Below are 27,018 nucleotides of genomic sequence, written 5' to 3'. Positions count from 1 at the left end.
ATACAACATGCTAATCCATAACCAAATCACACTGAAGCTTCATATGTTACCTGTATGTTTTTTACTACTATTCTGCCTGCGCACCTTAGCCGCTCTGGTTAAAAATAACAAGCAACCCAGTCAAATACTTTCCCTATGTCTTCAGATAGCAGTTGGGCTACTATCAGCAACAGACCCCAGGATTGCTGTCTCAAAAGGAAAAGCACCAAATGAGGCAACACACACACACACACACACACACACACACACACACACGGCAGAAAGGGTAAATGCGCGCGTGCTCTCTCCCTCTCTCACATACACACGCACAGCAGAAAGGGCAAATGCTTTTTCACCCATTCCATCCAATCAGAATCTAGTAGAGATCGCTAACCATGGTCACTCCGCCCACTGGATCCATGTTTTCCAGCGTAAGCTTCACAGTCCTGCTTCTCTGGCCCTGTACATAACCCTTATGTGCGGAAGCGGCGCTTGTCAGAAAGAATCTGGTTTCTTTTGTGGAGAAAGGTATTTCTGTTCCCTCCCCCCCCCCCCATGTAACACTTGTGGCTCTTAAAGGCCCCTTTACGTCGATGATATAGCTAGTCAATTCTCAAGTAAATGCAGGCTTGTATATGAAACATACGTTAAGTTATACTTTGCAGCAACATACGTTTTCTTGCAGCAATGGAGAAATTGCTCTTCCCTGATTTTGGTCAAGGCACCAACAGGTCTTTTCTATTTTTATCTTGTCTTAACTATCTTTTATAGAATGATGTTCCTATTTTGAACTAGGCAAGAAATGGCTTGAAATATTCTTGAAAAGTGATGGCATGGCATTTGGGGAAAAATTGGAAAAGCAAAAGCATTCATTGAGGAAGTTTAGTGACTGGGATTTATTTATACAGCCAGACTCCTGAGGGCATTAAAGTGCTTTGGGGAAGGGATATTCTAACAGAGAGGAGTACAGCTGGGAAGAATATTCTTTATAACTGCTATTTTCCTGTTTTACTGGAGCAATGCAATTTCCAGGACTGTTGACCTTTCGCACTGAAAATAGGCAAAATGTCTGTTGACTCCTTAATGATTAACATCTTTTTACAGCATATGCTTCTATAGAACCCATCTGTCTGATGAATCTCTATGAAAGCTTCACCTGCCATAAATATTCCAGCAAAAGGATATGCATTTATTTAGAAACAGGAGCTACTCCCTGGAAATGGGGCTTATTTTTGAGTAAACAAAAATAAGATTCAAAATCCACTTGAAGGAAAGACCTTTATTAGGCTAACTGAACATTTACAAAATACAGTATTTGCAAGCCTCTGATTTCGGGCAAGATGGTAAGAAAGCCAGGAAAAGCAGAGAGAAATCTTGGGCCTCATACTGGTCTAATAAGTTCTCTTTTTAGGGGACCTCCAAATGGAGTTTTGGCCTTCCTTGAGGGTCCATGTGCTGTGTTTCCATGTGGCTTTCTTATGTTGGGCAGTTGATCTGATGCACTTCTGGCTTGACAAATTGGAAAACTGTTTAATTTGTGGGACACTCACATTTGGGAATGGGTAGTTTCTCACTGGCAAGCATTTTCCTACCTCCTGGCTTGTTTCCCCCCCTCCATACATGGGCAAGACCCACTTCTTATTGGAGATGGAGAGGAGAGTGCCTTGTGGGTTTATCCTTTTTTGCCTCCTTGCAAGCACCAAAGAAGGCACTTTGCTGGGGGGGGGGGGGCTGACTGGAGTGGTGCTTTTTGCACCCCTACATTGGGCAGCCGTTTGAGGTCAATGATAGTGAGGACACCTGCAGGTCCACTCCAACTTATTTCACAGGGTTTGGGGGTGTGTGAAAATAGTGGCAATGTGCTTAACTACATCCTTAGAGAAAGAATATTAAAATCTGATAGGGCAAAATTGTGAGCTTGATTTGTTGAAGTGCAAATGGCATGAGCTAGATCAAATGTAGGGCACATTCACATGAGGGTCTTTATGGTGGTTTGGAACCGCTTTGGACCTGCCCATTCCCACAACATTGACAGAGTCCTAGAACTGGATTGATGTATTGCTACAGTAGCTTTGAATGCAAAGCCACCACAAAGCTTTTGAAACTCTGCAGCACTATAGGTCAGTCCATTCTGGTTTCACCTTAGCCTACCTCAAATCCCCATTGGTTTTATTTTCTCTTGCTGTAGCATTTAACATCTGGGTTTTAGCATTGTTGATCATTAACATGATCAACTATCAGCTGCGTTTTGGAGGTATTGGGGAATGGAAATAGTGGAAGATTGGAAGTGATCCAAATCCTCAACATTAAGATGTTTTGATCTTAAATCAGTGTTCTTTGAACTGGAGCTTTCATATTTTTTGAGAACAGCTTCTACAGTCCTTTACCAGTTGGGGTAAAGGGGAATGTTAGGCTAACACAACTATCCTAAACTAGCAAGTGGGAACAAATTTAAACTTCATGTAATTTAGGTAGCATGTAATCACAGTAACTCTTTAAAAAAGTTAAATTTAGCTGGGAGGGGGACAGATCTTCCAGGTAGATCTTCTCCCTGTTTTTATTTGGCAAGGGAGGAAATAGCAGTTGAAGGGGAGAAGGATACTTTATAAACCAGGAAATAAAATAAGAGGGCCTTTGCCTAGCACTATGGTTCTAAGCCATTTCTTTCTTATTCTGGCAGCTTTTAAAATATATTAAAGAAACTGACCACACTCAAGTGTCTTATTAAGTTTCAATTTTACCAGTCAGTCATGGAGTAGTCATAGACATATATCATGAACAGCCTTTACAACCCTTTCTATAAACAAATGATTGTTTAGGAGTTGAATTATCATTCACCATGTAACACTGCCAAAAGAATATTACATTGCAGAAATTAAATTTCAAAGCAAGTTTCCTGCCCTATCTGGCTTGCTGTGTTCATTTAATTTAAAAAAGAAGCAGGTAATATTCTGCAAAAGTAAAGCACTATTCCCCTTCAGCTTTTTCTTCATTTCCATGAATGCCACTGGATTCCAGAAGCATCATTACAAAAGGAAATTGGTGAGTATGTGGAGCCCAGTACTTTGTTTAGAAGTGTACCCATTTTCCCAAAGGAAATTCAGTTATAAACAAGGATGCTGGGGAGTACCTGAGATGGACAGCGAGAATAACAGGGAGCAACCTCACCAGTTTGCTTTCTCATAAATTCATTTTTTTTATAGCTGACTTTTCTTTTGGTTGTTACTACTGCTCACAGTCATTTAAAGGCTACCTTCACCAAGTGTTCCTAAGTGATATTTTGTCATGATATAGTAGCCATATGAATAAAAAGTAAATCCAAGACTGAAACATGAAGAAAATAAGGGAGTAAGTCCTTGGAAAATGAAGGGCTTATAAATCACTTTTTATTATGGTATAGGTTATGATGTTAGGTTGGGATGGCTTTTATTTTCGACACAGAGTGGAACTGAAGCTTTGGAATAAAGGTGAACTAAACAGTAAACTGAGGCTGAAATTAGGCAAGTTGTAGGTGCAAAAAAACTCAGCAACCTTGACTCTTTCCCTCCAGAGTACTATTGTACAAAATATTTGTTATGACATCACAGTGCTCTCTCTTCACTTACCCAGCTCTCTTGTAGATTCTAAAGGCTGGAAACCAGAGCTTGCCTGGCAGCATGAAGCAAGCTGTAATCCTCTACAGTAATTTGAGGGTTAATCCCAATGAACTCCGTAATACTTACAGAGAAAAAAAATGGGTACTACTACTGCCTGGAACTGCCTGCTCTGAAAGTACAAAAATATTGATTCCACATTATAATACTGAATTCATTAACTTGCATTCACATGACTATAGTCTGGAGTATTGTACAAATACATGTTTACAGAGATACCTATCACAATTTTGGTATAAGAGGTGTTATGCAAAGTGTAGAACAAAAGCAAGTAGTAGGAAGCGAATGCAACTGAGGATAGAAGATAAAGGAAAAGGTTGATTAAATAAATGTAATTTAGATCAACACTATTCACATTACCTGTCCATATCTTTCTATCCTTGCAAACCACCCTTGTTTTCTCTGGGTCTATATACAGTACTTCAGTCAATTAAGGCTTTCACATAAGGCTTTCTCATAAAATCAGTTATAAATAAATTCTATATTATCAGCCTTATTCATACTCAGTACATGTGCAACATTTCTTCCTAGTGGTAAGGACAGTACCAATAATATTTTAGGCATATTTTAGCTATGCCTCAAGTACAATCAGTTTTCCCACAAATAGTCAAGGTATTCTATGCAAACTAGGATCACTAATCTAGAGACTACCTTACAAACTAATATATCGTTATCTACTGGTGCAGGCTTAACATATGGTTAGCCACATTCCCCACATTTGGGAAGGACATACTGACATATTCAGGATGTGATTGTATAAATAGGATGATGATAATGATGATGGCATCACAAGGTTCATTTGGAAATTAAAGCAAAAGTTCTAGGAGCCAAATATCTTTGATTCTTTGAGTTAATTGAATTATTTTTTGTTGTTAGGTTCTGAATTACAGCTGTAGATTGTGAATTTTAATCTTTCTGCAGATTACAGAAAGATATGTCAGGAAAATAGTCTAAGACAGATCATTGCTTTAGCAATATGTGAGTGAGCTTATAATCTTTTGGGGATTTCATGATCTCTTTCCTTTTCTGGTAGAACCATTAGCCACAGCTTACCATATCATCTGAACCCAAACTTCATGACTAGTGAGAATAAGCCCACTTTACATCCTGCATTATGAAGCTGGCAATACATGTGTTAGCTATAGTTAAGATTAACCACATTTTAGGATCTGCATGAAGTCTAAATTTTGATTGAAAGTGGGAAGTTCCATGTGCTTCCTTGTAGCTTTGCTGGAATAGGAGATGGGGAACAAAATTCTTCCTCAAAATACTGAAGCATCAAAGCACATTAGCTGAGGTCACGATTTGAATCCAGGATTTCTTACCTGTAGTTTGTTGCACAAGTCATTGTTGCTTGGTTTACATATAACCCAAGACATAATGTGTATATATTTTGGTATAGAGGTTAAAGCACCAGGCTAGAAACTGGGAGACTGTGAGTTCTAGTCTCGCCTAGGCACAAAGCCAGCTGGGTGACCTTGGGCCAGTCATTCTCTCTCAGCCCTAGAGAGCAGGCAATAGCAAACTGCTTCCCAAATCTTACCAGGAAGACAGCAGGGACTAGTCCAGGCAGTTGCCTGGAGTCAAGACTGACTTGAAGGCACCAAAAAAAAAAAAAAAAAAAGACATGTGAGGTAGGAGGAGGTAATTATATCACATTAAGCCAAAACTCAACCCTCTATATGATCTGTGAATCAGGCCACTGTATATTCATTTATATTTATTTATTGATCATATTTATATAGCCACCCATCTCACAAAAAAGCGACTCTGGGTGGCATACAACACTCAATTAAAAAACCCCTAAATACATATAAAACAATAATTAAAACTAAAAACACACAACAGGAGAGGAAGATGTTAACCATAGTAAGGGAGCCATCGCAAGATCTCCCCGGTCCCCTGGAACTCCCAGGCCTGATCACATGGGATTTGCGGAATGTTAAGAGGGATGGAGATAACCTCACTTCTGGGGGGAGAAGATTCCACAAGGTGGGTACCACGGCAAAGAAAGCCTGCCTCCTGGGATCTGCCAAATGAATTCCCTGACAGACGAGACCCTACCAGGGAATATGTATGCTCTTTAGAGCAATCTTCTCCAACCCGGGAATCATTCAGATGTATGGATTTCAATTCCCAGAACAGCGTTTGTGTGTTTTTTGTAGTTAATGAAATAAAATAAAGCAAAGCATATGTGTGGATATTAATATCTAAAACCCCACCTTAATAAAAAACACGAATGCTTGCAAACAAAGCACTCACAAAAGTTAATGGGGGGAGGGGTTTAGCTAGCCATTCTCAATTTCTAAGCTTCCCTGTCAAGTGCTTAGAGAGGTCCCTGAGAAGGTCCTCAGAGAGGTCTAGAAGTTCCTTTAGTCTACCAAACCTTTCACAATGTGACTTTTGAATGGATCGGTATGGCAGGAATCCACAGACATTGAAAAAAATGCTATATTCTTTCTTAGAAGGGACAAAGAACAAATACTTCAGCTGTTGTTCTTTTAACTGCTACCCCTTTCCTAGTAATATATTTGGGAAATTATCGACTAGATTTTTTTCTTGCCAAGTGCAAAGTTCAAATTTCTGTTCTGAAACAAAAACAAATCTGTAAAATGGCAAAACTGCGTAGAAAGTTCAAGATCACAGCTATTTTTAAACAGGGTACAAAAGACATCCTGTTTAAATCCATTAAAAAAAAACCCAACTTGTTTCCTACTCTGTGTCTATTCATATATAAATCAAAGATGAAATCACTATGATCCAGAATCTGATGTCTGGAGCAAAGGTATATCCTTAGGTAGTGTTTCTGAGCATATTTGTACTAAGCACTTAGATGTCAAATTGACCTCCACTGTCACAATTCTCTGCCAAGTTGACATTTCCAAACAGTACTATTTCTGCTCCCCAATCCCCCCGAACTCTTTGCAAGTTGGTGGTGGGATCGTGGGCTTCACTCCTGCAGCCACTGGAACACAGAGGGCAGGACGGGAACACTGTGAGCCCATCAGTGCTCTCTCTCCAGCTGGCCAATAGAAAAGTGCAAACGTCCCCATGATTCAGCCTGCCCTGCTTCAAGCTATTATAGATAGATCCACAGCAAAAAACCAAAGAAAGAAAAAAACAGTTAAAAAACAACCCCACAAAAAGCCATCCCTTGCTCCATGCAAAAAATGAAATAAATTTTAACAAACTGTTAGCACATTCATGCACACACATCCATGTTTTTGGTATATGTGTATGACTGGGCATTTGTAAAACACTGGCAACAACTGAATGTTTATAATAAGAGAAAGCTGTCTGGCTATCAAGCTGTTGTCTACCCTGCACTGAAAAGGTTGCGAATGATTTCAGTTGTCAGTTTTGCAACCAAATGCTTTTCCCAGGATCAGGGTAAGGGCAAAGAAAGATATGGTCTTGGAGCAACCCAAATCTTGTCAACCTCACCCCCACTGATAAGGGTGTTGCTCTAAATAAAGGAATATTTAAAAGAAATATTTAAACAAAAATATCTACAAATGGACAGACAGATAATTACTGAAGTTATTTATTTATTTATTTGTTATATTTGTATAGCCACCCATCTCACAAAAACGTGACTGAGGGGCATATAACACTCAACAATATAACAATAATAAATATAACATTAATTCAATATAACATTACTAAAAGATGCTGCACAGAGTACATTGATTTTTTTTCATGATATAAAAAATGAGTATGATTTTTTTCAGAAGCCAAGCACCTGAGGTTTTGCATACTGGTTGGTCCCCCGCCAAACAGAAAAGAAAGATGGGTGGCCATATAAATCAAAAAAGGAAGGAAGGAAGGAAGGAAGGAAGGAAGGAAGGAAGGAAGGAAGGAAGGAAGGAAGGAAGGAAGGAAGGCAGGCAGGCAGGCAGGCAGGCAGGCAGGCAGGCAGGCAGGCAGGCAGGCAGGCAGGCTAATTTCATCCCAACAATCAGAACAGGCCAAACCAGTTCCATCCAGGTAGTAAAGCAGAATCAGCAGAGTGATGTCCATTTGTTTGGTCATAATTTGAAAAAAATCTGAGTGGTTGCTCTGAAGGGGAATCTGTGAAGTTGGCAAGCCACTTTTCCTCTTTAAGGGATGAAGCCCCAAGAGCGGAGCAGTGGGAGGCCTGGCACTGGGGGGTGGTGTGAGGCAACACTCCCTGCTAATGAGAAAATTGAGCTCAGGGCTCATAAGGTTAGCACTGTGATAAACAAAAATGAATGAGTTGAGCCAGAAGGGAATCCATGAAACTGCTGAGCCTGGGTGACTGTCTAAGGACGCTGAGGTGGGCCCGGGCAAAGAGGCCACAAGAGGTGCCCTCAAGCAGCTTATACAGCAAAGGCCTGTTATAAAATCAATTCAGATAAATGAATAGGTGAATGCACATTAACATAAAAGCTGAAGTAAAAACACCAGCAAAGATGAGCTTTTAAGGACAAATTTTTGTTTTGTTAGAAAAAAGAATAATGGAGGGGGAGTGAGGTGGATCTCAAGCACAAATGATGGGGAGGCAGATTTGGTTGAAAAATCAAATGAGGTAACTCCACCATGTGGTAGCTCTCTGCCTTGCTCCCAAAGAAAGATGGGATTTAAATAACGATTAGTATTATATCACTGCTAAGCAGTTGTAATATCACGGTTTATGGTATTGAAATCAATTGAAACGATATTGTGATATGTTTAAAACATGTTTATGAAATGTCAGAACTAAGCCAATAATGATCCCTTTTATTCAGAGGGTTCATCGGGACATCCTACTAACTGTGGCACAAAGGTATCCTACTGACAGTGTTGGAGAGCATCTCCTCGCAGCTTTTCTCTCCTCCTCAGCCCACTCTGAGACAGCCTAAATGCCTCCTTAGCTGTTCTAGCTTTAAAGTTTTCTGGCTTCTCGTGATGTAAGACATGGCATGCAAATGATACGTGACACTCCACTCATAATCTCGGTAGTGAGGTAGTCATGAACTGACACTGGCTGGTTGAGCCTGATGTGGGCACATTCTCTTTCCCTTCCTCCCCTCCTTCCCATTATTGTGCCCTGCCATCTGTGGTCACGGCCTAGGCAGCAGGAAAAACTGGGCACCTGGTTTCTGCAGAGGGATCTCCTTGTGTAATGTCTGACGTGCCCTTTCCAAAGTATCAGTCTTCTGATAGACCACTGGATCTGTTATTAAACATATGAGTAAAATAAAAGAATCTCTCTCTCTTTTGCTTTTTTACTTTAAGAAAAAAGAGACTATTTGATTAACATAAAACTAGCCCAATCCTCTAACATGAAATCTAGACCATATAGAAACATATTGCTCCGTCTTCTCATTTTTAGACTGTCAAGACATTCTAGATCAGTGTTTTCTGGATGAGATGTTCTAGATCAGCATGCTGGCTGGGGAATTCTGGGAATTGAAGTCCACACATTTGAAAGTTGCCAAGTTTGAAAAACACTGTTCTAGGTAATAAAGAATACATCCCCTGAATCCTTTTTTAACATCAGGAGTGTAGATTTCTTTCCTTCTACATAGATTAATTATTTTGTTGAACGTGAAGCCAGACTTTTTTATAAAATGCCAAAATCATATTTTTGAAGTATACAGCAACTCAGCATCGCAACTATATATTTAACTACTATGTTTTTGCTAAAGTTGTGTTATCCTGTGTATTAATCTGGGGCCAAAAAAAGAGCCATGAAAGAACATGACAAAATCATGCAGATCAAAGAGTCCTCAGGTCTTAAAACACCAAGAGAAAAAGGCTGATATCCATCTTTTTTCAAACATTCATTGAGGAATTCAATAGAAATGAAACAAAATGTTCTGATAAATTAACTTCATCTCTAAATCATAAAAAGTGTATTTTGTGCAGTCCTTGGTGCTCTCTGAGCTTGGTTGTTTGCTTGCAGACGTTTCATTACCCAATTAGGTAACATCATCAATGGAAGTGTATTTTCCATTTCTTAAAACCTGGGCACGTTGATTTTCTGTACAAATATTAACTTTATTTGTATGTTTTAAATTCATACAAATTTGGTTTGATTTTTTTTTAAATTGAGCTATCAAGTTTGTATTACTTTCATCTGTTATATTTCACCAATAAACAAAGAGAGTATCATCAAACAAATGTTCAAGAGACTTTCACTGGATCTGGGGAAAAAAAGGAAGAAGCTGCTGGTTGATTTAACAGGGAAGGAATTGCATTGCTGGTTCTGTCCCCAAGGACTGTATTAAAAATGTTTTGTTGTTTTTGCCAACAAAGGGTTTTGCATACTTATTAATGTTTTTTATGACTTTGGAAGGGAGGGTGTGCCATTTTTCCTTCTCAGTGCTATTTTGCCCATTTGGGATAGTTCCAGGTGCAACCACTTGCTAACAACACTATTATTCTCTTGTAACATTATTAATTTGGGATGTTCTGGAGCTGGAGTGAAAGTGACAAGAGTTCTCTGTCAGTTTCCCTTCTAACTCAAGTGACAGGAAGGATGATCGACCTGTTCCAGGCTACCAGCCTTCTGGAGTTGGCTGTGTGGTGGGGTGGAGAATGGTCCAGGGTGAAGCGGAGGGAGCTGTCTTAATGCATCGCATGAACTCCCTCCCGTTTCACCACATACCGCCCCCCCCCACTGCCCTGTCAGCAGGGTTATTTTTGAAAACAGTCTACTTTAAAAGATAGCTGAAGCCTCCCTCTTGGGTACCTGCCCATGTTCACCCAGGGTGGCCCCTTCTTCCATGGAGAGGGATTGGTGGTGGTTTTTCCCACCTGCTGCTGATTTGAGGTGAGAGGGGAAACAAAGCCAGTGGAACCTGCCAATCACTGCCCTTAAATTGTCCTGCAGTAAAATTATAACTTGCAAGCCTGGTTGCTGGGACAGAGTAGAACTTGGCTGTTGGCATAGCACAAATTATTCAGCGTGTTTTCTGCCGACTCATGGACTGGAGGAATGTGCCTCAATAGCTCTGAGGAAGAGCTTACAGAACGTCCTGTACAGATCTCATGTCTGGCATGCCTGCCTACCTACCCTTATGAATTAATGGTGTTTATTATGTTAAAATGGGAAGTTTTGATTCTGCTAGGCAGCTCTTCTTTAAAACTTGACACAATCCAGACGTGGGCTGTTCCAAATGCAGGGATGGACAGAAAGCAGGTCTGGATGTGCAACAGAAAGGTATTGGCGAAGTTTCTGACATATTTGTCTGATACTTGTGTCAACAAAAGAATACTGTTGAAATTAAGCAAATTGAGTAACGAGGAATAGATTTTTGTTCATGCTTTAGCATGCTTTTGAAGGGAGGGAGGAAGGAAACAAGCTGAGGCCTGCTGCCTCTGAGCTGCGGGCTTAAAAAAATCTCACAGTAGCCCTGATGTGCCTTACTTTTTTTCTGGGCAGCTTCCAGCTAGTTAACTTGATTGCACATGGAATATCACATTAATACTTCAGTTAAGCTCTCTGAAAGTGATGAGTATCATAGGTCACAAGAACCAAAAAAGCACCACCCCAGTCCTCCAATTATTTACGTACAGAAACATTGAAGAAGCAGTGCTAACCAAGTAAATCATGTGTGCCTTGCCTAAGAATACGGTGTCTCTGAACACCTCTGTTGATGCTTTCAGTCAAGGGCACAGCGTCAGCATGAGACCTCTTGCTAGTTTTCTTTGCGCGTGGCGTGTTTTGCATGCAATTTTTTGGAGTTGGATCTTTTGCGTTTTCTGCTGATCTTTGATTTTAAGCAAATAATGTCCGGCTCTGTCTTAGTTTATAGAAGAGAATATAGATATAAGTATCTATATTTGCATACTCCTGTGCCAGCTTTGCCCAATCTGCTGCCCCCAACTCCCAAAACAGCTAAAGTCACCAAGCAGAAAAAGCTGTTTTATCTTAGTTTTTGCTTTGGTATTTAAATACAGTCGTGCCAGCTACAAGCAGCCATCTCCAGCTCTGAAACCACTATTTATTGAATTAGGCAAAATTGGCTGTATTTGCACAACATGCTAACCCATAAATTATAGTTTATAAACCACAGTAGCTGGACTCATATGACACATTTAAGCCAAAATAACCCACCTTGTGGCAGATCATAATGTCTGCATCCAGTCAGTTGCCAGTTTAGATTTTTCCCCAGATGGGATCATTCAGTCGAGTACATGGATGGTCATGTTCTCACGTTAAACTTCTAACTCTAGCAGGACAGTCTATCGGTTAAGAACCCTCTATATCTTTTTATTTTTCTGCAGAGAATGAAATATGTGTAATAGAATTAGTTGAGATATTGTAAAAAGTTGTGTGGCGTAAGGAGTTTTTTTAGCAAAAGTATCCTTTACCTTGCACTCAGCTCCTAGTTAGTTCATGGCTATGTTGTGTAGATTTCTTGGCAACCACGCAGAAACCTTTTCTTTAAATTCAGACCCCTTCTTCCTCTTTCTCTTAGCAGAGCATGGCCAAGGCAAAGATTGTAGTCGTTGGTGCAGGTCTGATGGGCTTATCCACCGCTGTGTGCATTTCAGACTCCATTACAAACTGCAGTGTGTCTGTCATGGCTGATAGATTTTCTCCCAACACGACCAGTGATGTTGCTGCAGGAATGCTTATCCCACATCTTTATCCAGGCAAGCAAAATTTACATTTCAGAAGGCAAAATATGAAGTTGTTAAAGAGCTTATATTATAACTTTTTTCAAGTTTTACTCTGTAGCCCACAAAACAATTTTCTAGCAAGTACAGCTGCAGTTTCAAGGGACAATCTTCCAGCCTCTTGAACTGGTACATCTTGAGTAAGACAGTCAGAGCTCTCATAATCTGTTCAAAAAGAGAAACTATCTGCCTGTCTTTAAGTTTGGGTGCCTTTCTAAAAGTTACAGAATAAGTCTGTGCTGTATGTGGTGATATGGGCTATGACTTTTCCTGGGCGATGTTAAGGTTTGCTGAATAAATGTCATAAAGTCTCCCAATAAATCATCCATGTCAGGAAGGTCTGGGTAGCCTCCCAAAATAGCATGAATAGTGTGTGTTTGGGGGGTGGGTTAAGCCATCTCTCTGCCCCCTTCCCTCAGTGTGGAGTCTCTGCTTGGTTCTCAAAACCTTCCATTACCAGTTTGTATCAACACAGAGATTTCAGCACAACCCAATTTATGTCTGCTCTCTCTGGATTTTCTTAAAATGGTTTCCCTCCATTGGAAATGTGTTTTCTTTCTTCTCTACAGGCACAACTATTCATCAACAGAAGCAATGGTTTAGGGAGACTTTTGACCATCTGTTATCAATCTGTAATTCCTCAGAGGCTTCAGAAGCTGGGATTCACTTGGTATCTGGGTAAATATGGAGTTTGCTAATGCTTTTGTGGTTTCTTTCAGCACTGGGCTGAGTAGGTCCCTCTGTTAGGGCAAGTTCTGGAGGCATATGATACAGCTGGGGCTGGATGATGCTAGTGGGAGTTCAGCAGAGAACCCTAGTCTTGAGTTCTGCATAAGAAAAGCAGGATATAAATACATATTTTAGAATTGCATTTTGTGATCCTTAAACTGGTTTTGGAAATTCTTTAGGGAAACATTAATATGTTGCACTGGCACTTGTTTTTCTCTTTTAAAAAAATGTGAGTTTCGGTTTTCAGAACCCTGGTCTTGGGCCTATGATTTTCATAATGTGCTGTTGATTTACAAGAGGCTCCTGACTTCCCATGGTACCTTATATTCAAAGGCAGGTTTGCTATTAAATGCCAGTTATCGGCAAGTAACATCAGAAGATAGAGTTGCTCTCAAGTTCTGCCTATGGGCCTCCCACAATGCATCTGATTGTTGACTGTGAGAAATAGGAAGCTATACTAGATTGACCTTGGCTATGTCCAGCTGAACTTCTCTTTGTTCATATAGAAAATTGTGATGGAGTTGGGAACTTTGGGATGGGCCGATGTAGAGAGGGAGGAAGAAAGAATCTGAATACGACCATATCGCAACAGGGAAAAAAGGCCCCAAGGTTGTATTTTGGTGGGTCATACTACGAAACAGAACCCATTTGTCTTGGTGACTGGCTTTGGTGGCAGAGCTGATTATAAATGTCTTCTCTTCTATATACCATTTATGTAGAAGGTATATAACAGAAGCTCCTTCTCAGATTCAGAGACTCCAGGGCAAATGTGGAGTGACATTCAAATACAGGCTGCCTCACCCTCATCTGGGTGCACAAAACAATATTTTTGTACAGCTAGCTAAGGGCTATTTATAGAGCTCTGAACTACTAATTATCATTAACCCTATTTTTCCTGCCTTTCTTTAGCTCAGGTATTGGGAAACTCCAATCTGTGGGTAGAAGTAGGCCTATGGGGCATCAAATGAGACCTCTCACTTTGGGTCTCACCTTCCAGTTGCTTACAGTTTCAAAATAAGAAAACAGTGAACACGGCAGATACAGAAGTTTGGACACCCTTTCAGTCAATACTTTGTAACACCTCATGCTTTTCTGAGCACTTTTGTGTGCTATTCAGGGATGAGCTAAATGACTCAGCTGCTCTAGAGCTGTTCTTGGCTCACATCCCAGAATGGACCTACAAGCTTCTATAGCTGTAAGATGGCAAGGCTGCCAGGGGAGACTTAACTCCAGTCGCACTGACCACCAAGAGGCACCACATGACCAAGTTCATCCTTATTTGGATTCCTCAGATGTAAGTAGCCAGATTTATTCTGTGGGGTTCAAACCCTCTACCAGGAAATGAACGCATGGACCTTCACACTTTAGATGATGTTATATAGTGCATTAGCTTTAAGAGCTATCCAGGCTTTAGGCTCAGCAGCTGCAGGAAGGGATGACTAGAAGCTCCATTAGAATGGTATATGCCAGTATTTTTCAACCTTGGCAACTTCAAGATGTGTGGACTTCAACTCCCAGAATTCCCCAGCCAGCAATGAAATCCACACATCTTAAAGTTGCCAAGGTTGAGAAACACTGGTATATACAGTCCACCTTCCCTTAAGCTCTCAAAGCAGATGTTACATTAGGTCATGCCCCCATGTACTATATCCTGCACAGGGGAAGTCATGTAAAGCCCCATATAATTCTAGCAGAGATTTTTCTTGGTCTCCCCGTACTTGATTTTTCTTGCCTTTAGCAAGTAAATTTAACTTTTTAAAATAATATTTCTCACAGTTGAAATTGCTGCCTGGAATCATTTAGGGATTTTTAAAAGAGCCTTATCCTATTTTATAAGAATGAATTACACTGGAACCTTGGTTTACGAACTTAATTCATTCCGTGACTCTGGTTGCAACCCGAATTGGTTGCAACCCGAAGGAAATTTCCCCATAAGGTTCAATGTAATTACCATTAATCCGTTCTGGCGTGGAGGACAGGGAGGCGGCTATTGCTTGGAGGGAGAGTCCCGCTCCCTACGACCACGTGTCAGGGGCGGAAAAATGGCCGCGGGCCACGTGTCAGGGGCGGAAAAATGGCCGCGGACCACATGTCAGGGGCAGAAAATGGCCGCGGACCACGTGTCAGGGGCGGAAAAATGGCCGCGGACCGTGTCACGGAAGGGAAAATGGCCGCGTATCCTGTTTGTACCCCGAGGCGGAGTTCGCAAACCGAAGCAAAATTTTGTGGCCGGAGCTGGTCGTAACCCAAAAAGTTCATTAACAGAAGCGTTCGTAACCTGAGGTTCCACTGTATCTTTATTTTCAAAGACTTAGATAGGTGCTTAGAGGAGCCCATAATTATTGAAAGTAGACAATCACAACCTGAGAGATTAACAAGGTCAGAATATTTGTTCATCTGTAGAATTCTTCTCTCCTGATTAACTGGAGTCTACTGAAGCCATTCATTTCTTGAGGGCTGATTAACAACTTTATAGGAACAACAACAGCAGCAACCAAGTAGCACTGAATCAATTGGAAGGGGATCCAAATTTCTATACCTACGCATTCAGTGTTTTCTTATTTTGAATCTGTAAACAATAACACATGAATAGTAAATATGCCTTCAGATTTGCAGAAATATGTGTTTAATTCTGGACCGTGTAGAAGTCGTGGCTGGTTCTATTTATTTAGAGATCATTGACACATACAACTTGACTGGTGATGCCTAAACATCACCCTGGCATGTGGATTAGGAACTCAACTTTGCTGAAGGGTTTTATTTGGTGAATTTTTAGAAGCTTGTTTTTGAACAGTTATTTTGGGGGCACCCTTAACACACAGAATGTCTGTGTTTACACTCTTACTCTCTTGCATGTTAACAAGCTGGCAAATATTTAAGGCCGTTCCTGAGGAGAAGACACCATTCTGGTCTGATGTGGTTTTGGGCTTTCGCTCAATGACCGAAAAGGAGCTGAAGAAATTCCCACAGCACAAATATGGTCAAGCTTTTACTACACTGAAATGTGATTGCCCACCGTATTTGATTTGGCTGGAAAAAAGGTATGGGCTTTTAATCAATTTCTTAAAATAGAAATGCAGCAATACAGTAAACAAGTATGATCCAAAACATTTGGTACATTTTACACTTAATCCTTCATTTCCCCACCCTGTTCAACCTTTCCTGTCAAAACTGTGGGCCAACCTTATAATGCCAGACCTGGATAAGACCCAGTTAGTGGGTATGAATATTGTGGTGAACACCTTGGCAAGCAAATGAAATATAATCTTTCTTTTGTCAGTCAAGGCTTCCATCTTGAGTGCATCTCTTTGTAATATAGATTTATAAACTAATTTTTACATGGAGATTCAGGGATAAGAGGGGATTTTTTTTCTTTAAAATCTACAGGTTACTATTAGTAGGTAATTTTAGGGAGGTAATATAATAGGATGTTCCAACAAGAATAAAATTCCTCCCAGTGAGATCTTTGACATTAAAAACAGGAATCAATAATTGTGCCAGTCTTCCCTGGCATCTTTCCTATGTATGTGTTTCTTTTAATCACAGAACAGTGTATAATATCCAACAAAATCTGGGAAATTAGAATATAAGACATTGTATAGCTAGACCAAAATACTTGTTACACCATCATGCATTCAGGAAAAAGCTTCTGGCTCCAGAACAGTGTGACATTTTTGTGTGTGTCCATCTGTCAAATCAGCAAAGCGGACTGGCCAACAAGGTCAAATAAAAGACAATTTATTATGGATCTTAATGTGCCTAAATTAATTTAATTCTGTTCTGAATCACTGCTGCAAAGTACTTCATCTTGCAACTTTGCATTAGCCAGATCTCCAGCTTGAGGCTTTTGATCATATTGAGCCTATTATTTGACAGCCTCTATTATTGCAACCCCAGGTAGCAGTTTATAGTCCTGGGTTATAATTTATTTTGAGATGCCTTCTGATTTAACTCTGAATCAAACTGTTGTATATGAATTAAGATGTGCCTGGTGCAAATTTCAATGGCGTACACATTGGGATCCAACCAAAAACCATGAAGTTCTTGTGATTAAAACCAAAACAAAACAAAGGAGGATTGCAAAAGAAGGACTTTGTAATCTGGACCCCCTTGTAAAAATGTATGAATGAGGCAGGGCAATTGCATGATGAAAGTTTTGTCCAGAGACAACCCAAGATCCATTTATCCCAGCAGCCTCTTTCAACAGTGATTGTAGGAACTGAAGAACACCCCTGATGGAGCAGACCAGCTTCTTTGTTCTTGCAATGGTTAAGCAGAACTCATGGGATGCCATCAGGCAGGATATCACGATAACTGCTCTCTCCCATTGTTGGCCTCCAAGAACTGGAGTTGGGAGGCTAATTTGTCTATTTCTAGATATAAATTATAATCCTTGCAACAAAATTGGTAACCTTATTCTTTTATGTAAATTGATGGCCATAACCGCATCCTGTAGAAGTATGTTGCATGGTTCCTTGAGTCTGTCTGGGATTACCCATCATTCAATTTCATTGGGTGACTTTGGGTTCTAATATCAGCTAGATATTAATATGTGCCCAGAAATGATTTTCCTCTTTTCCTCCAGTTATAGTGTAGCATTTGCATCTGCACTTATGTCTAATGGTCATTGGTAGACTTTAGTATCCTCTTGGACTTGTTTAAACCACCTAAACTAGTGGCCATCATTTCATCTTACATCAAGGAGAATTTTTATGCCTAAATAATGTATGCATTGTTTGGTTTTTATCCGTGAGTTTATCAGCCACCAACTTGCCAGGCAGACTGATGTTCTACGTAGTTTTTCCCAGCCTAATACTGTCTGGTGATAATGCTGTCTGGAGAGGACAGGAGTTGTGGCCCAACGGATCTAGAGGCACCCTATTAAGGCAGACAGCTTTTGGGTTATACAAGAGAGATCCCTTTTAAATATTTGGAAATTTTTACCATTTTGCATTTAGGAGTGAGGTGATGGAGGGTACAAGTCAAACATTACCAACAGTTAGCTGGTCATTAGGTTGTATTGCTGTCTTTTATACCATGTTCAGCTCTGGGCTTCTTGTTTTACAGTAAGTATCTGTGAGTGCTTTTTCTTCTTCTTCCAGTCCTACCTGCTGTCTCTTGGGGCACACAAGCCCTGTCATATTTCATTTTTTAAGCAACGCTGAACATAGTACTTAGGCTCAGCTAAGCAGCAGAATCCATTTAATACTTGTCAGGTGGGCAGAAACCTCTGTTGCCCCTCATTTCTGTTTTACTCTTTTGTGATTTCCCAGAGGAGCACCCCTTCCTCCACACAATGCCCTGGCACAGACCCATTGCCGAGAGGGCGGATAGGCTTTCTTGAACAATGGAGAAGGTTCAGGGAGCTGAAAAAAAATGATTAAGATTTCTACTGATAAATGTGCAATTTATTAGACATAATTTCAGTGTCCCAACCACTATTTCTGGTACTTTATCAAAAGACACCAAAAGGGAGTCAGTAATAAGCACTTGGCTGAAAAGTATGAACCACTATAGTGGATAATAAGAATTTTCATTGGGTGCAGCCTCCGCTCTAAATGTAGCATAGCTTGCAAATATATTCCGTCATAAAAAGTCCTGCCGAGTTCAAACCTTAACATGATTGCATATTGGGACAGGCTGGGAAATAGGAAATGAAGGTTGAGCTTTAACAAATGTAGCCTGTGATTGAGGATGATATTGTGTAATGTCAAAGATTCAGGTGCTTCATTAAGCAATCCAGAACTTTTGGATGAACACTCTGTGTAGCTATCAGGCAGTAGTTCTTTCATCCATGTGAAGCTGCAATTGGTGTTTTTTATTAACTGGGCAGATTTCCTAAATCAGACTGCTCAGAATCTTGAGGCCAAAAAGGATTATGTTTCTGAGCAGAGGCCCAACAGCACCTTTACACACTAGGATCCCAATCCATATCATAAGCTGTCATTTGATCACACAAAGGTACACTTTGTATCAGTTAAAGAATAGACTTTTCTTATAGAATCCTGTGAATTTCCCCTGCAAAAATGAACATGTGGGACATTCTGGCTTGAGAATGAAACTAACATTTGCTGAGAAGCAAACTGAGCAATGTATAAAAAACCCAGACCTAACCAAAAGATCCATCCTGCACTGTCTGACATAGCGCAAAGGCAAAGTGGCACAGGGAGACTTTTATTCACCATTGGTTTCCATTCAGAAATCTGCTGGAAATGGATCTTTTGCAGTTTTTGGCATCAGTTCTATGACTTCTATATTACACAGTACCTTGAAACTCAGTTTCCCAATTGCCGTATGGTATTAGGCCCCAGGAAACAGAAACCTAGCATTCTTGTGGGTGCAAAGAACTCAGTGTGTGATTCTTTTGATCCTGACTTTGCACTTTTTCTGGATCCAGTTAAAAACAGCACATTAAACAAGGGATCCAATCCCAGTGGCAAAGGAGGATTTATAATTGGCTGGACATTTCCCATATGCTACTCAAAATCTTTTATTCTCTCCAAAGGCATGAATTCTTTTATAAAATGACACCAGTCATAATTATAATTGCTGCCTGAGTAATAGTTTTCCAGGAATGAGATATCATATCATTTTGATGACTGCCTTTTCTCTTTGTCAGACTTGTAGCTGAAAGCTGATAACAGAAGCCAATAAGATATATCCAGCACTGTGTTCCTACATGCATGTTTCCTCTTTAGATGTCATTCTGATGGATCTGGGCCATAGGCGTCTAGCAGAAGCCACGATGACATCCCATGCATCATGATGTCATAATGCAGATGATCTAAATTACATAGTTTGTGTCATGTGATATAAGATGATGCAAATGAAGCACAGTACAAAATGTGTTCATTTGTGTGATGATGTCATGGCAGGTGATGACACATGACACATACACACGTGATTTAGGCCTCTCTTTGTTCTCTCTTCAGTTTTGCATTTCAAATTTGTGATCTTACTCTTTGAACTATTTGATCTAGATAAAACCTTACCAACAGAGGATTCAAAACTGCCATATTTTCACCTCTGACATTTATTTGTAGGCTGAAAGAAAATGGAGGCCAGGTGCATGTTAAGAAGATAGAAGATCTTTGGGAACTGCACCGTGACTTTGACATTGTAGTAAACTGCTCAGGCATTGGTTCCCAAAAACTCACAGGTGACTTAGAGATATATCCCATCAGAGGGCAAGTTCTCAAGGTTCACGCTCCTTGGATCAAGCACTTCATTCGTGATGGCGATGGCCTGACGTACATCTATCCGGGAATATACAATGTAACATTAGGTGGGGCAAGAGAAAAAGACAACTGGAATTTGTCCCCAGATCCCATTATCAGCAAAAACATACTTGATAGATGTTCTGCACTTGAGCCTTCACTTTGGACAGCTGAGAATATAAAAGTGAGGGTGGGCCTGAGGCCATCTCGGTCAGCAGTGAGACTACAGAAGGAGGTACTGATCCACAAGAATGAGAAGTTGCCGGTAGTTCACAATTATGGCCATGGGGGAGGTGGCTTTTCAGTACACCACGGTACTGCCAAAGAGGCAACTCGACTGGTTAAGGAGTGCCTTGAAACCCTGGCAATACCTGGGTGTAAAGCAAAGCTATAAGAAGGAAGGGAGGGAGGGAGGGGGAGGGAAGGAAGGAAGGAAGGAAGGAAGGAAGGAAGGAAGGAAGGAAGGAAGGAAGGAAGGAAGGAAGGAAGGAAGGAAGGAAGGAAGGAAATGTTCCCTTTTGATCTTTAGTAATCTGGTAGCATTAGGATCTTGAATGTGAAATAAAATCTGGAGGAATATCATCCATCCATCCATCTGATTATATGCCAGTCACTTAATTGCTCAGTGCTTGCGGCCCTCTTAGGAAATCAGATTGTCATAAAGCACTGAGACTGAAGGGGAGAAGGACCACCTGCTTGGTTGATCAGGAAGTCCCTAGCTTAGAACTAGCAACCTTCAGCTTTTTGCAGCTAACTCATGGGAAGCAACCACCCCAGTTGTAGTGTAGTGATTAAGGTGCTGGATTAGGAACAGGAAGAACCAGTATCAAGTCCACCCTCAACCATGGTGGCTTACTAGGGGATTTTGGGCGGGTATATTCACTCCCAGCCTAATCTAGCTCACAGGGTTGTTGCTGGGGAAAAGGGGAGAAGGGAGTGTTATGTATGCCACCATGAGCTCTTGAATGAAAGGAAGGACAGAAATCAAAGAAGTGAATAAATATGAAGGGTGATTAAAAGGCTTCCTGTTTGGCTGAAACGTTGCTTAAGCAAGAATGGTGCTAGTTTGTTGTTTACCTTCAGCTCCTTGCTTGATCCTTTGTCTCTCAATCTCTACTAAAATTTCACCCTCCCTGGGGCTCTTGCTGCCCTCTAAATGTGCTTATCTCCAGCTCCTGTAATTGTGGAGTTCTTGGGGTTCTCTGAGCTTGGTTGTTTTCTTGCAGATATTTGCAGAGAGCAAACCCCACTCCCTTCTAGCACTGAAGATGTTATCTAGATGGGTAACAAAACATCTGCCAGCAAACAACCAAGCTCAGAGAACCCCAAGGACTCCACAGTTCAACCCTGAGCTACGTATATTCTCTTCTATTGGCTCCTCTAATTGTCAGTAAACATGACAAGATGCCATGTGGAAGTTTGGGTGGATGGGTCGATGTTGTACTCAAACACTGTTGGATTGGAGGGCGCCCAGCTGGGAAGGCTGCTTCACCAATTCAACATCACTCAGTTGCTGAAGTCATCAAGAAACAGGCATTTAATTCAAAGTACACTGGATTATCTTGCTTGTGTTTTCAAAATGTTCTGTCAAATTTCTAGGATGGAGGAGAATACAGTATGTATGTGGCAATTTAAGTTTTATTACCAAATAATCTTTTAACATTCATATGTAATCAACTGAATTAGTAATCAGCTACAGCTTACATTTAGAAGTATGCCACAATCTTTGCCAAGGCTGGCATCAATGAAATAAAATGCAATGGCTTGCCTTTTCTACCATTTCTTTCTATGCATCTTTTCTCCTTATGCCAGAAGATGGCGGTATTGGATCAGTCACTTATTTGACCACTCCAAAACTTACCTGCTTGAGTTTTTCCTGCAGTTCCCCCCCACCCCACCCCAGCAAGGAAGGACACCTTAAAACAACCATCTTTTATTTAAACATACACATAGACACCCCCCCCCCAATGGAGCACAATGTATCAGAAAATGTGTGTTGTGTTAGGACTACCATATCTGGCATGTAAAAATCCACCTGGCTGTTAGATTGCAGCACAGAGGCAGAGAAAACTCTTTATTGTCATTGTCTGGATTTCAGCAGATCAGATCTGGTAGCCTTATTCTGTGCTTCTCTGTGAGAAATGGGACTCTCTCATTCATTCCAGTGAGGCTTGCTGTTACTTTAACATAGAGCACTTGGGGCAGCTTATGAATAGAAGGTGGAAAAAGTTGAAGGCCAGGCCACTATGTTAACGTAATGGATTCACTGAAGTGGAAGAAGAGCCTGTATTAAGGTAGCCATTACAGGGGGCTCTGGGTGAAATGGATTATCTGGAACCCTACCAGTTATATTCAGACCTGGACATGGGCTTGTCTGGAGGTTACCAAAGAATGGTACACACCTATATGGGATGGTTGTCCTCTTCTGCTTAGTGCACAGCTTCAGGAGGGATGCGTGTGGGATGGTGAGATAGGAAGGGGACATCTGCCTAGCTAACCAGATCATCTGAATCAACCCTGTCAATCAGTGGAGTGACAGACTACAGTCACAGCCAGATTGCCCTTGCATCTGTCTGAAAATGGGATGGAAACTGCATACTTTGTAGATGGCCTGCAGTGGAACTTATTTGGGGGAGTGCCTTCCTGCTAGTGTGCTTGATGCTTCAATGGTATTCTGTACCATCAACCATGGTATCTTTTGGGGCTGACTATGAGAGTTAGGGTCAGAGATGCTGTTCTACAGTGATTCTACCCTTCTTGAGTGGAACACAGTCCCCATCAGTGTTCCGAGGAGAAGAGAGGTCAGAGTGGGCTTTCCCCCCATCCTCTTTTATCTTCATAAAATTGCTGGGAGGCATCATTTGTTGGTACCTGGTGAGTTATCACCAGTATGCTGATGATACCCAGTTGTATATCTCCACTTGGGCAGAGCAGGAGATGTGGTGGAAATCCTGGCCTGATCCCTAGAGTCTGGGAGGGTCTGGATGGGATGGAGCAGGCTTAGGATGAATCCCAGCAAGATGGAAATGTTGTTGGTTCAGAAGCCTTCAGATTCCAGGATTGTTCCATCTTTAACTCTGGATGGAGTGACACAACCCCTGAAGGAGGAAGTATGCAGTTTGGGGGTTTTCCTGGACTTTCAGCCTCTGCTGAAACAGCACATGGCAGCTGTGGCCAGTCCAAGGTGCTGCTTATAAAAGACTTATGTGCTAGATAATGACTGCAGTAAAGATTGATTGATTTGATTTGACTTGATTTATAGCTCAGGTCTTTGCTACCTTCAGGATCACCTGATCCAGGTAGTATATGTCCACACACTATATCCTGATCAAGAGAACATGCTGAAAATAGGGTGCTCAGAAGCAAGCCTTTTCAGTAGCAGCATCTCCTCTCTGGAATAGCTGGCTCCCTCCCTCAGAGTTTAGTATGGCCCCTTCCCTGCCTACGTTTTGGAAGGCAGTGGCAACTTTTCTTTTCCATCAAGACTTTGGGGAAGAAGGTGCCATTTAATGAGAGGTATCTTTTTATGTTTTCATGATTTATTTTTTATAACGTCAGTTGCCTAGAATTTATGGAATATGTGACATACAGATGCATCTATAAATGAATTTTAAAAATTAAAACATTGAACTCTAGCTAAGAACAATGCTTAATCTTACTAATTTTTGCTTCAATCACTGTCATTTGGCTGCTTTTACAAGGAGATAGGAAATATTATCAAGTAAGCTTATGCAATGAACTTGAGAAATCTATAAGAAAGTGTATGCCCCTCTAGATATAATAGCTGAAACTGCGTTACAGAATCAGAGTTAAAAGGGAGCATCTAACTCACTGAATCTAAGCATACCACTTGTATGGGCTGCAGTACTCCAGATGCCCACTAGATGGCAGTGAGTTAGGATTTTTTGGAAAGCTCTTTGTTGCCATCTAGTGGCTATTCAGATTTCTGCAGCCTGGATCTGTTATACTTACAGAGTCCAAATGCAGGAATCCAAATTAAAGTATCTCCAACATATGGCTATTCAGATTGAATGCCTTGAGTAACTGGGATGCACAAAGCCACCTAAAATAGACACTTTGTGTACTTGTTGGTTGTTTATCTTATCCTTCCTCTAAGCAACCCAGAGCCAATCTTAAAAATACAGAGAGAGAGAGAGAGAGAGAGAGAGAGAGAGAGAGAATCTCACTGAACTTCATGGGCTTTAATTCTGAGCATGAATAGGATTGCCCTGCCAGAGTGCTATTTCTCCTTCACATCACCTTAAGAGAAAGGTTAGGCTGAGACAGCTACTTCTCTTAAATTTGTTTCTGACTTGACAAGGGAGCCATTGGTATGAGAAGGGCAATAGGGATAGATTCAGGAACTGGATGAAGCTGTGCACACAGAAGGGTGCCAGCATTTCTCAGTCTAGAATACTTGAGACCAAGAAGGCAACTGGAAATTCGATGGCCATTTCAGGCCAGAATTTCCTAGTTGGAAGACGATTGTTTTCCTCTGGTACAAAATGCTGCATTTTGAGAGCTTGGAAGTTACATTGACTGAATATCAGAGATGCAACCTTGAAGGAATTCACCAAGAATGATGTGGGTTCAGGCATCCTTTGGGGTAGGGGCTGGACCAGCATGGATTACCTGCATCTCCTCCAGCTTAAGAGATGTAGAAATGCTGTCAGAAAAGAGCTGCTGCTGTTTAACCATTTTTCTATTTGTCTCGTGAAAGCTCAAAGCTCATTTTGACCAAGAGTAACAGAAAGGCTTCGAACCAAAGGAATTAACTCACGCTAGCAAGTGCATTTCAAAATGCAGACCCTGGTAGCTGCAAGTCTTAATAGGGTTTTCTTTGTAAGCCTGTGTACTGATATTCTTAAAGCGCAGTCGATGAAGGGAGCAGGAAGGGGGTTCAGTTAACTTCATTAAAATTCTGTGTGTGATGAGAGAGAACTCTTTAAATTAGTTACTCCCTGGTATAGCAGATGGGGATCAGCCTCTAGGGGCAAAATTGGCAGGGCTTGTTAGGCAGAAGATAGATCTGTTGTAGAAGGGAGAGAAGATGGTGTTTCTTTGCATCCCAGGGAAGAAAAATACTACCTCCACAGCAGATTTCAACTCTCCTTTCAGCATTTCTAGGAAAATCTTAGACAGAAGGTAAATTATAAGCAGTCAGACAGTTGGATTTGTCTCCCTGCATCCCCCACCCCAGCATTTGCATTGCTCTGGAGATTGTCTTACTGTATTTGCTGGCTGGATGATTAAAAACAGGTTGGAATTCATTAACTGCCCCAAAGAAAAATAGAAATAACATTTCCTCTCTTTTTAAGAAGCTTATCAAATGGAAAGCAGTAAGAGAAACTGTAGTGAAGAGGCAAAAGAGAAGCATCATTTGCTCTTTATCCTTATTTGATTGCAGAGCATTTACAGGAAAACAGTGGTAGCGTGGTCTGCAATAACTGGACAGGCTAACAGACAAACATTGATGGTCATCTGCAACTCTTATCATCATTTGCCCAGCAAATGATGCTTACTAGGTTGTTCCTCCTTATACAGTTGGGAGGGGCACCAATCCACAACGGTGATGGCTGTGAAACCACATAATATCACCCAAACCTGTACAGTCATACAGATACACACAGGCAGATTTAAATCATAGTGCCCCCTCTCTGCACTACAAAGTTATTGCATCTACAGCACTGTGAGTTATCTGGTAGCTCCAATAGAAAAGGCAAGATAGGGGGAAAGATGAGGGAATGAATCACACTTCCAGAAGACCCAGCAGAATTGTGTGTATCTCAGCTCAAAAGCAAAAAAAGCGAGACATTAGGAGCTGCCTAATTTTGGCCACCACTGGTCATAAAGTCTCCTCCAATTCAAGAGAGAGAGATTTCCTGCCCACAGCACCCCCTATCAACGGGGAAGCTATGACAAGGAAAGGTACTCAATAGGAAAGTGTTCATGTATCATGTAATGGAGACCCTGAGATTCAATATGATTGCATCATGCCCATCCTTTGTGCCCATCCTTCCTCCAAGGGATTCCAGACAGCTTGGATTTCTGCTCTCATAATCTCCAGCCTTTTGCCAGGCTAGCTGTGTATTCTGGGAGTTGTTCCAACACAACTGGAGGGTACCAGGTGAGAGAAGAATGGTCTAGAACAATATTCATCTGACCTGTTTGTTTTCTAAGGTGAACACAATGGTTCACCCTTGTCTAATCGAGTTACTTATTTCCAGCCAGAAGATGAGGAAACTGACCAGTCCCTACCGGCCCTTTCTTGGGGTTAGAGATCCATCTCCTCTGCCCCCATCTCCCAGTGCTTCTCTGGGGGAGGGGGAGGTTATCCAGAGGGAGCAGCTGGAATCTCTTTTCTGGGTTCTAGAGTAGTGAACACATCAGAGTATGCCATATTTATGCCTTGGCCAAGAAATATCATAGAGTAAGGACAGAGCCTTCTTGCACACTGGCTGCATGTCATCCTTAAGCCAGAAAGTGAGGCCATAGCTCCTGTGTTGCTGCTTTCCCTCTTTTTAATCAGTTGTAGAATTACAATGTAGCATTGGTACCCATTTTTAAAAATCTTTTGTGGCAGACAATACCCATGGAAGACCACCAGCTGGCATCGAAGAGCTACTGTTTCCCATTCCTCTTTTGTTGCCATCTAGTAATTACCCAGATTTTTGCTGCCCAGCTATACAGTAGTAGCTCTAACCCCACCATATACTGTTCACTCTGTTTTCATCCAGCTGCTCCATACCAAGAGGAGAAGCATGATGACCTACTCAGAGTTCTGTTCTTTTGACCTGTCCACTCTTCCC

General features: G+C 41.1%; 1 protein-coding gene across 2 annotated transcripts; it reads left to right on the top strand.

Annotated features, from left to right (window-relative positions):
* Positions 1-358: 358 nt before the first annotated feature.
* On the top strand, positions 359-21,988 carry DDO (D-aspartate oxidase). 2 transcript variants are annotated; one of them, XM_007432242.4, is made up of 5 exons: positions 359-507; positions 12,062-12,239; positions 12,833-12,941; positions 15,857-16,033; positions 20,036-21,988. In XM_007432242.4, the coding sequence occupies exons 2-5, from the start codon at positions 12,068-12,070 to the stop codon at positions 20,601-20,603; spliced, it is 1,026 nt and encodes a 341-aa protein (XP_007432304.2). In that variant the 5' UTR covers positions 359-507; positions 12,062-12,067; the 3' UTR covers positions 20,604-21,988. The 2 variants fall into 2 exon arrangements, with proteins under 2 accessions (XP_007432304.2, XP_087995510.1); XM_088139384.1 differs by having other exon boundaries at positions 364-507; positions 12,065-12,239.
* The last annotated feature ends 5,030 nt before the right edge of the window (positions 21,989-27,018 follow it).

This window comes from Python bivittatus, unplaced genomic scaffold (assembly GCF_059951505.1).
Source record: "Python bivittatus isolate LINGU-HERP-01145 unplaced genomic scaffold, Pbiv_v1 ctg000020_np1212, whole genome shotgun sequence".
Taxonomy (NCBI): Eukaryota; Metazoa; Chordata; class Lepidosauria; order Squamata; family Pythonidae; genus Python; species Python bivittatus.
Note: the sequence above shows the minus strand (reverse complement) of the source record. Positions and strands in the feature narration are given on the sequence as shown.

What these genes read in the sequence shown, in the direction of transcription:
- DDO (XM_007432242.4), top strand. Translation starts at nt 12,068, where the DNA reads ATGGCCAAGGCAAAGATTGTAGTCGTTGGTGCAGGTCTGATGGGCTTA. An exon ending in GGGATTCACTTGGTATCTGG is followed by an intron (nt 12,942 to 15,856) that starts GTAAATATGGAG and finishes CATGTTAACAAG; the next exon opens with CTGGCAAATATTTAAGGCCG. An exon ending in TTGATTTGGCTGGAAAAAAG is followed by an intron (nt 16,034 to 20,035) that starts GTATGGGCTTTT and finishes ATTTATTTGTAG; the next exon opens with GCTGAAAGAAAATGGAGGCC.